This window comes from Xiphophorus maculatus, chromosome 13 (assembly GCF_002775205.1).
Source record: "Xiphophorus maculatus strain JP 163 A chromosome 13, X_maculatus-5.0-male, whole genome shotgun sequence".
NCBI classification, from domain to species: Eukaryota; Metazoa; Chordata; class Actinopteri; order Cyprinodontiformes; family Poeciliidae; genus Xiphophorus; species Xiphophorus maculatus.
This window is the reverse complement of record NC_036455.1, coordinates 18,042,547-18,058,683: the sequence shown is the minus strand read 5'-3', so window position 1 is coordinate 18,058,683 and position 16,137 is coordinate 18,042,547. Positions and strand designations below refer to the sequence as shown.

Here is a 16,137-nt window from a genome sequence, read left to right as displayed (position 1 = left end):
AGGATGTAAAGCACTTGCTTCTGATTCCTTGTAGGGTCCGGTGATGTCCATCTCTCCTCAGGCCACTTACTTGTCTACGATCATCCCTAATGCTGTTTTACCGGCTGCAGTTGAAGTAATTGAGATTGACCGCAGCAACAGTCGAACTCGAGGCAGCAGTGTCAATCATGGCAACAGTGCTTGCGCTGTCAGCAAAAGCAGCCTGACATCTGAGGAATCAGCAGTTAGTCCTCTGTTGTCAAGAAGATCAGATGGTGACGGTTCCCAAACAAATAGCTCTAACTATGACTCTGCACTAATGCCCTGGTCAGCCTCAGGTTCAAACTGGAGTGAGTCTCAATCCTCTAAGACTATTATTTCAGACTCCTCAGTTTCATCTTCTAATAGAGGGGGGTTTAATGTACAAGAAAGCCAGACACAGGAGTCTGGTAACGGCCAAGATCTCACAAGTTTCTGTATCCCAGCTAATGCAATTAGCAGCCTGAACAAAACAGAAGTAAACACAACAGAAGCAGAGTCTGGGCATGAAGCAACACAGTCATTGACTGCTGGCGATCAAGTAAAGAACAAACGGAATTGCATACATAGTCTTTCGGTTACCAAGACCAAACATCCTCCAGCACCTCCACAAAGAACTAACTCTCTGCATGGCAAAAAGGTAAAAAGTGAGACCATGATTGTGGTGGAGCTGGAAGATCCTAGAAACTCAGGAGAAGTAAAAAGTTCATCAGAAAATACAGTAACAGAGGATGAAGTTAAATTGGTTGCTACAAATGCCAATTTGAGCCCAGAACCTTTGTCAAACTCTACTGGGCCAAGCTCAACAAACTCGTCCTCCACATTTCTAACCCCTTTGCAGGATTCCCCTAACCAGGCTGAAGAAGCGACAGCATCACAACAAGAATCCGACCCTTCCTCTCTACAGAAAACAGCACCAGATGTAGGGAAATTTGAGCGGACAATGTCTCCTTCCAGTGGCTATTCTAGCCAGAGTGGAACTCCAACACTTTCCCCGAAAGAAATCTCCCCAAATTCTCCAGACAAACTGAAAAAGAAACCCATCAAACCAGAGAGATCCGCATCCCGTGCCTCATCCTCAGCAGCTTCTCCCTCCTCCTCACTCACCTCCCTGTCATCAGGTACATCTGAGCCTGCAAATGCCGATGTTACCACATGCAGCACAATTCTGTCTCCGCAGGATTCCTCACCAACAAATGAAGTTACTCCGAGTGGCAAGCTCTCATCTTTAAGAGCAGACGTACAAGAACTGTTAAACATCCCTTCTCCTCCTAAAGTGAAAGCCCCTCGCCCACCGCCTCCGGAGACATGGGCCCACAGCAGACGGACTGTTGAGCTCCTGTGTGGAGCTCCTAATGTCATCAAAACTCCACTGAAAGGAAAACAAGTAGAAACTCAAAGAGAGCCCAGAAAAGACAGTGAAGTTACAGTCGAAAACCAGACAACTCAGGAGAATCTTGTTTTGGAAATGTCTGTACATACAGAAAACACTGTGACAAAAGATCCTGAATATGGCAAAAGTGAATTAAAGATTAGAGAATCTTCAGATAAAGAACAAATGCATAAAAATGAGGATCACACAGATTTTAACAGCAGAGTAGAGAGTAAAATCAATGTTGTAAAGAAGCCAGAAAGTCAAGAGACAACTCCAAAGAAACAGCCACCTCCTGTCATGAAGAAACCAACAAAAATACCGTTCAGAGATGAAATAAGGCATCCATTAGAGACACAAGAAAGGACATTGAGCTCCACTGCTGCAAAAGAAGTTCACTTGTCTCTTGAGGACCATACAACGCCATCCCAAAATGCTGCAACAGTTCCCGCTGATAAGAACAACATGGAAAAGAGTGAAGTTCAGCCTATGCAGACACTTACAGTTGAGGTCCCCAAAATGAGTAAGCTCTCACCACCACTTACGCCTCCTCCAGCTTACCAGCCTACACCTCCTCCGATAAGGAAACCTGCTGCTTCATTGGTGTCTCCAATGCCACATGAGTCTGAGAAGGAACATGACATGTCACATGTTGTAGATTCCTGTTGGCCACCTCCGCCTCCTCCATTAGAAGGGGAACCTGTCTTTGATGGAGGAGATGAAGTAGATTTCCCTCCACCTCCTCCACCATCCATAAGAGATGATGTAACAGAGATGACAGAATTAACCCCAGTCGCTCCAGTTTCACTTTCAGCTGACAAGAAATCCGCTGATGTTGAACAGATTTCAAAAGCTGACACTGCTCTTGAGACTTCTTCCCAAGATACTTCATGCGCTACAGACATAGTTCCACCCTTGCCTCCTTCACCACCTATTGCCAGAGTAGAGATCCCAATGCCGGCCCGGGAAGTGTCTCCTTCCAGCAGTTATCTTAGGCGAAACTCCCTAAAACTTGAAGAGCAGTCTCCTTCTACTCTTCCAGTAAGTCCTGAGCTTTCAGCTCCAACTTCAGTGCCAAAAGCACCTCCTCCACCAATGGAAAATGTAACCCCTGGAGTTAATTTCAGAAGGCAACCCAGTGGCACATACAGAGACGCCAGGAGCAAGGAGCTACTTTCTCGCCACAAAAGTGCACCAATTCCTAAAGAGGACGCAAACATACCACTCGTAACCCCCTCGCTGCTGCAGATGGTTCGCCTTAGAACGGTCAGCATGACTGAAGATCAGGTGCAAGCTCCATCTGAAGACACAGCACATCAGGCAACTCCAGCTCAGGAGAATTGTTCCGTCTCAAGCCAAGGACCTCAAGACACTCCTCCAAAGCCCATTCGGAAGTCTTTGTCAGTAAAATCTCCTCCTCAAACAGTAAAATCGTGCACTGTGACAATGAGTTCTCCTTCCCTCCGTCTGCAGGAGGCCATCCGAATGAAAACTGCAGCCATGTCTTCCAGAGACTGTCTTCCCCACAGACTGGGTGTTAAATCCCCTACTTACAGTTCCATTGGTGAACAAGGGGGACACTCTCTAAAGCTTCTTGAAGGATGCGATATTCTTAAATCCCCAGCATCTACAGCTAGCTTTATCTTCTCTAGAAGCACAAAAAAGGTGGTCATCGAGCCTGTAGCTGCCTCCTCCTCAGAGGCTCAGGCAAGTCTGAAGCAAAGCTTAGCAGCAGAGCTCAGGCAGGTCTCTGACCAATCAAAGGCTGGTGTTCTCTCAAACGGCAGAGTCAAGACTGACAGAATTCCTCCGCCGATAGCCAAGAAGCCAACTCCTGGAAGTACAAGTCCCTTGCTGAGCTCCCATAGCTGTTCAGCAAAGATGGAGCTCAGGGTTGAGGGAAGCAAAGATCCTGGAACTGCACAACCTGTGGCACCAACTACAACAAGTAAGTGGATTGACTTTGTCATTGTCTTTGGCACCTTTCGGATCATTCTTTGAATCTACAATCCACATCTGCTCTTTATGCCTGGCAATCAATAGAGTGGTTCCAACATGGAAAGGGGAGGGTTGAAGTGAATTTTACAAGCTTACTCCTCTGATCCATCTCAGGAGGTTGTCAAAGACCCATAACTGTTATGGGCTGTCTGGGGTACCTCAAAATTGAGGCAAGATGAGATAAAATGCAAACACAGCAGCCAAGTTTTGGACTACAGACAGAGCTGAGTTACCAACTGAGTCTTCAGGAATAATCCTAAATTAATCATCATGAACTGACAAAATTCTTATACATCTTACATTGTTACTCAGGTGAATCTCACAGAGTTGTATAACACCCCTTTGGTTCTGTAATCCCAGAACCGTGTTTGCTCCAAACGCAAACAAAGCACACCTTGTGGCGTGACTGACCAATTGAACTATAAAGAGCGGTCTGTGGTTTATGGCAGGGTGAAGAGCTTAAAGCGACTTTGGTGAAAGTTACAAGCATTTGCATGTTGCTGCTCAGTCCGTAACCTCGTGGACACCTGAGTCGGTGCTTCCATTAATCCTTGAATTACCAAAGCATTCTTATCATGAGAAAGCACAATGCTAATTCTTGCAACATCCTGATTTTGAGCCACAAAGCAGTTTTAAGCTTACCTTTAAAGAGGATTGCTGCGTGCTCAACATACCCGCAGGTCAGAAACTTCACTAACAAGCTATATTGTGGTCTGTGCGCATACAGTACAGATACTGCTGGCTCACCTGCAGCTTTCTTCTAGTCAAGCACGTGCTTTAATCAGCCATAACCTGAAGCTCATGATCATGTTTCAATAATTCAATAAGATTGGGATGGAATATTCATTAGGTGTGTTCCGGTAACTGTATTATACTAATGGCGCATATCCTCCTCTCATCTCCTGCCTACAGCTACAAGAGTGACGGCGGACACGATTGAAACGTTGTTTTGAACGAGTAATCTGTGACCAGACTCGCAGGAGGAAGAAAACAAGATGGCAAGCAAGTGAAAGGATGACTCACAACATTTATTGACATTACTAAGAGACAATAAACTCAGTCTTGTTGTGTTCTATCCAAAAGCCTTAGCCTGTAATGGCCTTCCTACATATTTATGCAAAAAAGAAAAGATTGTGTTAAAACCCTTGACTTCTAAAGAAAGCTTTATTCTAAAGTATTTTTCTACATAATCTAATCTAAGGACCCCTCAGGGTGGACTGATGCACATAACATGAAATCTCAGCTTGGTTTGTGTAAGATCGCCTCCCAGAGGTTGAACGAGGTAGTGCATCCTCAGAAGAAAAGTTGGAGAAAGGGGTTTATTGTACATTTTAACCCCATGCTGCAGTAAAAAGCAATGCATAGTAATGATTCTCACTGGGGCTGACAAGAGTCTCCAACCAAGGACAGGATGAAACATTGTCTCCTTGGTTACGCTTGTACAGAAATTACTCAACGTAGTTTTAGTCCTGCTTTTCACTGTGTGTAAAAGTATTAAAGAGAAAAGGGAAGACGATTAATCCTATGGGATGTTTTGTTGTTTAGGACAAAATGACTTTTGTAAAGCTGCAGGTGATAATTTGTTAACAGGCAACAAAAATCTTTAAATACAGTATCTGCCAACAGAAGCACATGTCAGATCATTGAAGAAATGTTATCAAAGACAACCCAACTAAATACAAAACAGAGTTTCCAGAAAGGGATTCTTTAATAAAGGAGAAGCTATCCTCGCCAACTTGGCCCTGTGTGAAAAAGTAGTTGGCCCCTAAACCAAATCAGTAGTTTTGAGACCCTCGGCAGCAACAAATGCGAGAAGTTTTGGCCTACTTTTTATTGCAAAATGGTTCTAATCCACCCGTATTAGATGCTTTCTGAGTATGATTCGCCTGTTTAAGGTTTAAGGTCATGCCTCAGCTTCTCAATTGGATTCAAATCTTGGTCTTGCCACTCCAAAGACTTTCCTTCGGTTCCACAGAGATTCAGTAGCGGACAATCCCGTTTGTGTTGGATCCTTATCCTCTATATATTCTATTCTCCATCAGAATTTTCTGGGAGAGAGCAAATTTGTAGTTCCATCAATTATGGCAAAACATTTTGATATCATATAGCAGTAAAAAAGCTCTAGGCCACCACTCTACCACCATCTGTCATTATGATGTTCTCTGTCTGAGCAGTCCACAGGACATTTTCCTGGAAGTCTTGGGGATCATTAACAAATTTCGGCAGATATAAGACAGATATCAGCTTTTTTGGAGGATTTTCGGTCAGGATTGGGTTTTGGTCTTGAAGCTGTCCCATCAATGCATTTTTATGCCCTGTCAATTATTTTTTGACTTTTGAACACTGACCTTCACTGAAGCAAGTGAGGCCTGCAGGGATTTAGATGCTCTTGAGTTCCATTTTGACTTCACTTGTCAAAATGATGGTTCTCACTGTGGTTCACTGAAATACCCAAATTCTTAGAGATCTGTTACCCTCTTTCAGACTGATGTTGATCAATTTATTTTCATTGAGGCGTGATTTCTTGCTTTTTAAGGTTTTTCAGCTTTTTTTTTTTTACTTTGGTTGTCTTTGTTGATGTATTTCTGATTAGCTTAGACATGTAAGCATGACAAACAACAATTTAAAACAAAAGAATTTGGTACAGGTGCAAATACTTTTTTTTACAGCACTGCATAAAGCAGCAAAACAACTTGATTTTTTTTTCCACTAGCATCACTGGTAGTCACCTTTTCCTACCAAATATTAAATAAAAACCACTTTTGAAGTAACAAATCTGGTGACTTACCTTGGGAATTTGATACACTGGAGCTGGTTCGGTATTTTTATTAAAAGATTTTGTTCCTAAAACTTTGACTTAGGCTTTTAGAATGGAGAATTAAGCTCATCACTGTTTGCACAAAAACCCCTTCCCCAGGGGAATCATATAAAGTCAATTCTTGACTCTTTATAAAGGGTGTTTTAAAAAAAATCTCCATTTTGGTGATTATAAAGAATCATGTACAGTTATTACTTCTATTAATAAATTCTACTTGTGTCAAATGTTTCTTTTGTTCATTGTTTCAAAAATACGCTCCCTCACTAATGTGTGGAAGTGAAATGAATCAGATGCTTTTTGCATGAAGTTCTCTCCATCAAACATCTATGACGACAGGTAAATATGTTTTAGTCTAGGGTTTGTGCAGATTTTACCAACTCAAATATAAGACTTTTAAGACCATTATGAATGTAATTTAAGATGCATCTCTCCACAGATTCGCCCAGTCAACTGGTGATAAATTTTCACTTGACGCAAAAAAAGCTTGCTAGATGGTAGCTAGTTAGCAGTAGCCTAATAGCTGTTATATACACATATATACAGTACAGACCAAAAGTTTGGACATTTTGAAAAGCTTTTCTTCGTCCCTCCAACATCTCTATTCCCCTCCCTCCTCCATTTTCTGTTTTATTGTACCACTGATAGCTTTTTCTTCCTACTGCTCCATCTTTACCTTGTCAAGTGCCCTATATAAGACGATTAAAATTTAAAATAAAGAAAAAAACGAGCCTGAGTTCGTTCTCGAAGGGGCACATGCCCAATCAACCTGTGTGGGAGGGGAGGTGAAGGAGCGGAGGGCCCCTAATCAGTGCCGTTCCTCTGTTATTGATCATTTCATACATTCACAAACAACTGTTAAATACAGAATATTCCTAATAGAAACAAAATGTCCCGTTTTGGCGCCCTCTCCAGTGCAGCGCCCCTATGCGCTGCATACAGTGCATGCCCACTTTTTGCGACACTGACTCAAGCTTTTGCCTGACAGAAAAGGACCGCTAGAAAAAACAATACAAAGAATAATGTGAGATTAAACAGTCCTGTAAAGACAAAAGTTAAAACTTGTGATTGGCATATTAAAAACCAACTTGCTTTTTAAAAATGAATTTAAAACATTTTAAACCTTAATTTTAGATACATCAATTTAAGGCTTTACATTTGTTTTAAGGATGAACGGATATCCTGCGGTCTTCTTTAGACCAGTTTGGTACCTGAAACAATAGTAGTTGTTAACTTGATCAAAGTGGTCAGAAAGAAAAACAAATATTTGGAGACTCCAGTCAATTTGTGTCCTAACAGGTGCATCTCTGAAGAGAACACTAAAAGATACTAGAAGGCTGAAGAGGCACAGAATACACACTGCTGTCAGGTTTCCACAAGCAGTGATGATTTAGGGAGCCATGGCGTCTGCTGTTTTATTAAGTCCAAAATCATGGCGGCACATCTGCATTGTCATTTTAGAGATCTTAATGTTTCCTTTTTGCTTTCAAGCTTTATGAAGACGCTTTCACTTCCCCGCAGAATTGGCAGCAACTGCTAAAGGTTCCAACGCCTGTTCGACTGACCAGCAAATACCCCGACATGAACCTCACAGAAAGTCTTTGGCAGGAGGCCTCAAATCCGGGCCTCGACATTCGGTGTCCTGCGGCTTTTAGATGCGTCCCTGGTTCGACACACCTCAGTCACGTAGCTGAATTACCGCCTCAGTGCAGTCAACTTCTCCAGTATCCTGCTAATGACCTGATTATAAGACTCAGGTGTAGTGAAGCGGAGCCACATCTAAGACCTGCAGGACACCCGGTCCTTGAGGCCTGGATTTGATGATCTCTAGTTTGTGGGTTAACATCAACAAGCTGAGACCTTCAATCAGTCACATTAAGACAGTTATTGCCAGCAGCTCTCTGACTCTGCCAGTGTTTATTTCATTTTACGGATGATGCATTAATCAGACAATCAGACAGAGATTTTTGTGCATTACCCAAAAGTACAACCGTCTAGAGGTATATGGATTTTACATACGAGGTGTATAGAAAGTTTGAAAGCATCTCTTTTAATCAGATTTGGCAGACTGACCTCTGTCTTGACACTTTTAACTCAGAAAAACACCCAAAACGTTGAGTTCCCCTTCAGAAACCTGAGATATCATTACTTAGACCTAGAAAGGAGCAAACTGATCACCATCCCATACCTCCACTCAGTCAAATATTTGTTGTACAAGTACAATAAGTGCCTAAGTAACAAACTTTGATTAGTTATAGTTGGTCATAGCAAATGACTTCATACTTTTTCCTCAGTCAAGATAAAACAATTGGTCTATTTAGACAGAAATATCCCTTCACCCTTCCAAAACCATCCAGATGAAGCTTCATGGTGTTGTCATGGAGATGTGTGGAGCAGCGTTGGCGATCGACGGGAGTCCGTTTGAGTACTTAGCTGATGTTGCCTCCTTTTAGCGTCTTACATGTGACCTGTCCCAGTTTGGTCAGCAGCTTTCTGTCTTTCCACTGAGCCACACACTCGTCTGAGATCTTCAGGTCCGCCTGTGGGATGACACGCCACGTTAGCCAGTGTGCTCTGAGAGGGGGCAGTGTGTCCGAACGTTGAACCAGTAACGGGGCTCGAACACACCTGCAGTCTCTCCCACACCTTCTTCTTCGGGTTCAATTTTTCATCTGCTTTCCCCGACTCGTAGCCCTCCACGAAGACCCGATCCCCCGGCGAAGAACCCTCTGGAGGGTCCAGGGGCTCCACCCTCCTGGGCTCACCTTCTCTGGAAGCAAGAGAAACCGTGGAGTTGTGATGTAAACAAAAACATGCTGGAATTACAGACGTGCGACCCTTCGTTTTAATGTTTATTAAGAATCTATGTATTAGCCTTTCAAACTGATGAGAAACTCATTATTTTTTACTCAACACAAGCAGTTTACGTCAACTGTGGGAAAATTACGGCACATAATTCTCCTGGTGGCACTTGGTCCGCAAAAATGCTGACAGAACTTAGTTTTCCAACAATAACTGAATCCATTTTATGAGAATGGTATCTTCTGTTGACACCCAATCCATGTGTGCATAATAGCAATACAATGCTTTGGTTCATTTTTGGGTGCAGAATTCAAAAAGATCAAAATCTGAAAAAACTAAAACTCCTACTGTAACTAATAAAAAGTAAACAATAACTAATAAAAACTGGCAAACTCACTCCAAAAACTAACTTAAAACAAACTGAATTGGACAAAAAGTCACAAAAGAAAAAAAAAAACTACAACTAAAGGCCAGAACTCCTTTAGCCCTGGACATGACGGCGTTTTTAGCCTGCCCTGTCAGTTTTAGTTGACTCGCTTACATGGAGGCGCACAACAGCATGGCTTGAGACTCGATCCCTCGCATCTTCTGCGGCTTCAGGTTGCACAGCACCAACACGGCTCTGTCCTGCAGGTCCTCCTGGGAAACGTAGGCCACCAGCCCGCTCACCACGGTCCTGGGCTCCGGCTCCCCCACGTCGATCTTCTCCAGGTACAGCGAGTCGGCGTCCGGATGCTGCGGGTTGCGCGCGTTACAACGTCACAGCTGCAAACCGAGGCTCGTTTCACGGCATGCGGCGACGATCCAAGCCACTAACCTTCTCCACGCTGACGATTTTCCCCACCCTGATGTCCAGTCTGGAGGGCGCCAGCTCGTCGTCGTCCCCTCCGCCGCCTCCGGCTGTCTTAGCGCCTTTTCCTCCTGCTTCTGTGAATCAACCGGATAAAACAAGGTTTTAGCGTGAAGCGTTCGCATGGGACTGTTTTTGTCGCGGTTAAAACGCTGACTTGTCTTGGACGGATCGGGATAAGCGGAGTTGGTGAGCTTGCGGAGCTCTGGAGACTGAAACTTCTTCCTGATTGGCTCCAGGAGCTGATTCAGGGCGACTTCCACCGAGGCCTTCAAGTCTCCGGGATGGATCATCTGAAAATGAGGAAAGCGTTAATCGGGGCTCGTACAATTTACCCACAGGAAAATTCAGGGTCTTCCCAGGCAAGTTTTCAAACTTTGCAAATAAAAACTGTACAAATGAACTACAGAAGTTTCAATTCACTATTACATTTACTACTGTTATTAATAATGTCTTGTGATAATGTTCTACAGCAGGGCCGAGGACATGAGTGAAGTTGGCCCACCCATCTTTTGTCAAATCAAACGTTTCTGCAGCAAACGCGTTCATTTGTCCTGCCGTCATTTTAAAGACGTTAAAAAATGGTTCCAGAGGTCAACCACACTCCCCGCCAGATGTCTGCGTTAACGGAATATTTTCTGTATTTGACCGGGGATTTTTTTTTAAACGACGGAAAAATTTGAAGCCCGTCGGTCATTTGACAGGTTACAATGAACACCCCTGATTGGTGCACATGGGCAGACATTATAGGCTTTACGCAAAGATTTCATCGCAGAGCCAACTAAAATCAATCAATAAAAAAATCTTTTTTGAATATCATCTCATGGACACTGAACTAAATGCGTCTTTCTGACCGGGAGCTGACGGCGTGTTGAAGGGTTATGGACCGGACGCTTTGGAGCGTCTGGATTAGGAAGTGCATTTGGTAGAAGCCTTTGGTTGAAACGGCGCGTTTCATTCCAGTCTCCATTACATACAGAACAGAGAAAACTAAAGAGAATGCAACGCTGTGTTAATCCTTTTATAGTGTAAACAGAGGAGCCGGGAGTTTATCTTGAGGAAATAAATAAAGGTGCAGAAGTTAATTAGCCGGTAACATGCACAGCGCGCTGCACAACCAATGCAGACGCGGCTCTGCCGCTGCGCAGAATTAAACTCAACTCATCCTGCGGTTTAAACAAATGGAGCTGGAAGACATTCCCCTCCTACACCCAGAAGGAGAGCGGCGCTCAGAAGCGCGGCAGACGTAACATCTGTCTGTTTCGGGAAAGAGAAACCACGCCAAAAAAAAATCCTCGTAAAAGCGCAGGCCAAAATAACTTCCAGTAATACCTTCGAAGCAAACACAGCACAAACGTACATTTTTTTTGCTGCACAAACGTAGCAGAAGTCACAGAGTTTTGTTTGATTTTGTAAATGTGGAGGGGCCGGTTTCACCTCTGGAAAGACTTTTATTAAAATATTTCAAATGAAAGCGGCACAAACCAGAACTTCTGCTGCACAAACATAGCAGAGTTGACAAGACGCTGATTTTGTTTAATTTGGGTAAGGCGGGGGTTGACCTTTTGACCTTTAAGCTTCAAAACAAAAGCATAAAAGCGAAAGGCTGGTCGACCTTCCGTGACCTCTGGTAACGTTTATTAATATCCTTCAAACAAAGCGCCAACGACTGACGCCGTTTTATTATTTGAAGAGGATGGGGGCCGATGGGAACGACCTCAATCAGGTGGGACAAGGTCAACTAAAATACAACATGTTGTCTAACATAAAATCATTTTGGTGATTGGTCTGATTAAACTTCAGACAATAAGATTTTTTTTCTCAACTGTAAATAACAATTTCCAAATTTAGACTTTAAAAAAAAAAACCTGTTTGAACTTGTAGTTTGAATGTCAAGCACTCCCCAGACCTTGAAAACACCTCATTGAAATTCAAGCCTTTTCCAGGATTTCCAGACCGCTGCTTACTAGCAGACGGGATCAGATAAATGTAGCTTTACCTCGCCTTCAAAATCCTTCTCCACCTCTTCAAAGTCCGCGTAAACTTTGTCTCCGCCCCATTTTGGATCCCGCTTGATGGAGAATTCTGAAAAGCAAATCAAGTCGGGCTGTGAAGACGACGTTCACAACAACACTGAAAACAAAAAAGAGAAAGAAATTAATCAGCTTTCGAACCTCCTTGGAGAGGAAAGAGGACGTATTTAACAAAAGAGAGGACGCCGTTGTTGTGGATGTTTCCCGGCTCGCAGAAAGCCTTCTTCAGCTTCTTCTTCACGTCTTCTTTGGAGTCCAGCAGGTCGATCTTGGACTCCTACGCGCACGTGTCGGATATCAGCGTAAAGGCCGGCAGGAAACGTTTCAACAGAGTGTTTGAATAGAGCCTTACTTCCTCTGAGGAGCTCATTTTAGCCCCCGTCAGTCCTGGAACCATTGGGTTCATCAGATGTGATCGTTTTGCATAACCAAGAGAGGGAAGGTACTGGGGAAAAAAGGAGCAAAATTGGAGCTTTTTTGGACATATTCTAACATCTTGTATAAATTCATTCCATCCTAGTTGAGCTGAGTTTTACCTTCTCAGCCAGAGTGAAGATCTTCCTCTGGTCAACTCCTCCGAACTGGGCGTCAACTTTCAGGTACTCCTCGTCTAAAGCCTTAGAAAATTGTCAACAGTTTAACTAAATACTCAAAGACGCTAATACTCAGATATTGGTACCGATGCCAATATCTGAGGTTTGGCATCGGCCGATACCGATCTGATACAGAAACTGTATCAGAGGATGGGGGCCGATGGGAACGACCCGCCTTGTAAATGTATTCAGACCCTTGAAACTTTATCCAATTTTGTCTTTCATCTTTATTGTCATCATTTTCTCTGCTGAGAAAAATTTGTAAAAATCCCCCCCCACAGCATGGTGCTGCCACCACCATGTTTGACCATAGAGATGGTGTAAGAAGGGGGCCGAATACAAAAGCATTCCACTCTTCTTACTATTTTCTTTGCCACCATTTTTGAGAACCAAGCGTTAATTCTATATTATTCATTTCCGATACCGATCTGCTAAAAAAAAAAAAAAAAAAAAAGTGGCGGCTTATAGTTCGAAAAATACGGTAGTCAAAATTCTTTCAAATGGTTCAGAAAGTGCAATTAGGAATTCTAAATATTAAGATAAATGATAACGCACTCAGAGCGCAAAGAATGCAATGAGATTGACTAGATCATCGCAGATACCCGATCCAAAATGTTTTTAAATATCGGGATCGATAAAGATATTAATATCGGATCGGGTGCATCTGTCATTTTGTTCACACTAAGTCCAGACGAAACAAACTGAAGTTTGTGGAGGAAACAGGACTACATGTGAACAAAAATGAAAAGGCTCGGAATACTTTTACAACAATCGACCCTCACGCCACTAATTATCTGAATCGTGATAGTCGCGCTTCGCTATTACCTGCAGTCCAGGATAGAGAAGCCCACTCAGCAGAGGATGCTCCACCTGCTTCACCACTTCAGCTCCAGCCTTCTTGGCGTCGTGCTCGGTCACCATGGAGGACAGGCGGTACACGTCCAGGGTGTACTCTCTATCCGACGTCACAGGACAGAAACAAAGTTCAGCTACGAGGCTAAGCGCTAGTTTGGGCGGAGGGCATGCCACTGCTGGGTCAAACTGACCGGCCCAGCTGGAAATCGGTGCCCTTGATGAAGCGCAGCTTCTCCAGAGGAACGCCGATGCTCTCCAGCATGGCCTTGATCACCTGCTCGTAGTACTTCACCCGGAGCTCCAGCAGCTCCCAGGGAGCCTTCATGTTGTCAAGGTAAGCGTGCAAGTCTGCGAACAGGATCGTGACCTGAGGATCGGAAGAGACGGCAGAACGTGAACATGAGAAAAATATTAGTCGTCCGGTATGGAAGTTATATTGAGCTCATTTCAATGTATCATGTGATTAATGGCTTAACTGGGATTCTAATGGCACAACCTGGCAGGTGTTACAACTGATGGGACAAATTTGGTACTTTTGAAGATAATGTGAGATAAAATGACTGAAGTTAATCCAGAAAAAAATATATATATATATATCTTTTTGCCTCGCTTCACTTATCAGGAGATGTTGTGGGGAACAACAAAGCCACGTTGTTGACGGTGTAACTAAAACTCTCAATTTCACTTTCAGTTTGTTTCACTGTTCAATAGGCCTGTCGCAGTAAGAAATAAATCAGTTGCATGATAAATCAAGATGAGCTCAATAGTTTCCATTTGATTTATCGTTTTTCTCTTTTTCTACCACAAACCGGATGACAGAAGTCTTCAGTTCGGCGCTTCGGTTTCAACTAAGCCCCCCCTTTTTTTGTTTGAAGGACAATTTCTTCATAATTCACTTTATTTGTTTATTTATTTTGGATATTTCAAAACGTCTTCCGGTGCCAGTGTTAAATGTTCTCTAGATTTTAAATGGATCTTTTGAGAGTGTGCTCCGGCATCACTACTTCTTGGAAATGTTTATCATGACGCAAAAGCCGTCGTCGTGACAGGCCTGACGTAAAACACAAAACAACGAGTGCATAAAGTTGATGCTGAAATGAATGTGAAAGTTTTGGTTTGCCCCCACCTCGCAGCCGGCCCGCAGGAAGTCGGCTATCTTCGACATGGGAACAAAGTAAGCCACGTGCGGCTTGCCGGTGGTCGCCGTGCCCCAGTACACCTTCAGCTCCCTCTCCTGGAGAACCTGCTTCAGCTTCTCCTCACCGAGGACCTCCTGCAACGCGACCCGAGCAGAGGCATCACGACACCGGCTGGCGTGAAGGGAGGCTTCGCGTGAGGTTGTTGCTCACCTGCAGGTTCCTGGTGATGAGGTTGAACTTCTCCTCCGGACCGAGCTGACCCGCCATGATGCCGGGGGGCCTCGTGACACAAGAAGCTGTCGGTTCATATGGTCAAGAGTTATCACTACTGCGTAGTAACAGCACTGGGAACACTGGGAACGATGACGCGCGCCTTAAACAAACCTCGACCTCCTACATATTCACGGAAGCACTCGTTTTTATTTCATATTTCATTTTTATTAGCTTCAATAAATCAGCGAGCTCCAACTTTCACGTTTAATACAAGTCGGTGAAATAGTGAATGAATGAATTAGGAAGCTAAGACTTCATCTAGTTAGCAACAAAACCATGTGCAGCTAAAGTTACCGAGGCGGTGGCCCCGGACGATGCTATCTGTTCAGCTAACGTTAGCTTCACTTGCCATACATCCGTGTTAGTTTGCTTTTAAGATACAATCCTGAAAGCTGACCGCTCACCTGTGAACTGGTGCTCACAAAACGAGTCTCGGAGAAGAGAAACCGCCGCCCGAGTGGACCTGTCAGCAGGTTGCATCAGCGGCAGCCTCGGCTCTGGGATCCGCTCCAGGGGAAAGCAATCGAGAGCAGAGAATCAAAATAAGAATAACTTTATTGGCCAAGATGAAATGGGAAAAACCAGACATTTTCGACGTCGGTTTTCAAGCGCTCACAGCGTGCATACTTAAAAGTATAAATATATAAACTTTAGGTTAAATAAAGTAGGCATAAAGAAACGGTGTGTAGATATATTTGCCAAATTTTCTAGTTTGTTTTATAGATTTAAGAAAGAAGTGTTGATGTGACAGTGCAAAAAAAAAAAAAAAAAAAAAAAGCCTACTTTGGTGATTGTGTTCATCAAAGAGACAGTATGGGACAAGAAACAGCTTCTGTGGCGACTGATTTTTTCTTTTGCAAATATCCCTCCATAATAGAGTCAACCTGATGGTAAAAGTTTAAATGGTTTGTGATCAGAATGTGTGGGGTCTGCAATTTTTTTTTGCTGGCCTGAACAAATATTTAAAAACTATTGTCCTGTCTTGTACCTCAAAAATATGACTTAATATTCAGAAACCCCATCCTCTGATCCCAAAACCTTGGCTCAGCCTCAACCTAACTGCCTGCAACTCGAGACTTAAAAAGTGAGGGAAAATATCTTTAAAATCACAATGAATCAATTACAGAAAAAAAATAATTCATATTTTTGTTGACTTAGAAAAATCCTTTATACACTTTAGAGGTGGCAGCTTAAAGTCCAGAACGTTGACGTTCAGATCTTAGAACGTACACGCTGCTTTCAAAACAGAGGGGGGGAAAAAAAAAATTTAATTTTAGGGAAATAAACACATCTTTTAGCTGCACGTCGCATTTCTGTACACTGTACAAAGGCAGAAATAAAGAAATGGATAATTAAACACACTTGAATGAAAATTACAACGATGAAAAC

The 16,137-nt window shown here is 43.2% G+C and overlaps 2 protein-coding genes across 8 annotated transcripts in view; one reads left to right on the top strand and one right to left on the bottom strand.

Moving 5' to 3' along the window:
• Positions 1-6,430, top strand: part of kiaa1522 (KIAA1522 ortholog) — a 42,973-nt gene extending 36,543 nt beyond the window's left edge. For all 7 annotated transcript variants that reach the window (XM_023344780.1, XM_023344784.1, XM_023344779.1 and 4 more), the window contains 2 exons: positions 35-3,338; positions 4,301-6,430. In XM_023344780.1, coding sequence (XP_023200548.1) covers positions 35-3,338; positions 4,301-4,341 — 3,345 coding nt within the window. In that variant the 3' untranslated portion in view covers positions 4,342-6,430. The remainder of the gene's footprint in view (positions 1-34; positions 3,339-4,300) is intronic.
• Positions 6,431-8,087: 1,657 nt separating this feature from the next.
• On the bottom strand, positions 8,088-15,281 carry yars (tyrosyl-tRNA synthetase). The gene is made up of 14 exons (XM_005812525.3): positions 15,153-15,281; positions 14,686-14,771; positions 14,463-14,609; positions 13,528-13,703; positions 13,307-13,436; positions 12,425-12,505; positions 12,241-12,333; positions 12,030-12,165; positions 11,855-11,940; positions 10,013-10,148; positions 9,823-9,932; positions 9,547-9,740; positions 8,832-8,973; positions 8,088-8,743 (listed from the first exon to the last, which is right to left on the bottom strand). Exons 1-14 carry the CDS (start codon positions 15,226-15,228, stop codon positions 8,633-8,635), a joined length of 1,704 nt encoding a protein of 567 aa, XP_005812582.3. The 5' UTR covers positions 15,229-15,281; the 3' UTR covers positions 8,088-8,632.
• Positions 15,282-16,137: the final 856 nt, after the last annotated feature.

Bases quoted from the DNA above. Each gene is read 5' to 3' on its own strand.
- yars (XM_005812525.3), bottom strand. From the start codon at position 15,228: ATGCAACCTGCTGACAGGTCCACTCGGGCGGCGGTTTCTCTTCTCCGA. The intron at 13,704-14,462 runs GTGGGGGCAAAC...TCCGATCCTCAG, and splicing joins TCCTGCGGGCCGGCTGCGAG to GTCACGATCCTGTTCGCAGA. The intron at 9,741-9,822 runs GTTAGTGGCTTG...CGCAACCCGCAG, and splicing joins AAATCGTCAGCGTGGAGAAG to CATCCGGACGCCGACTCGCT.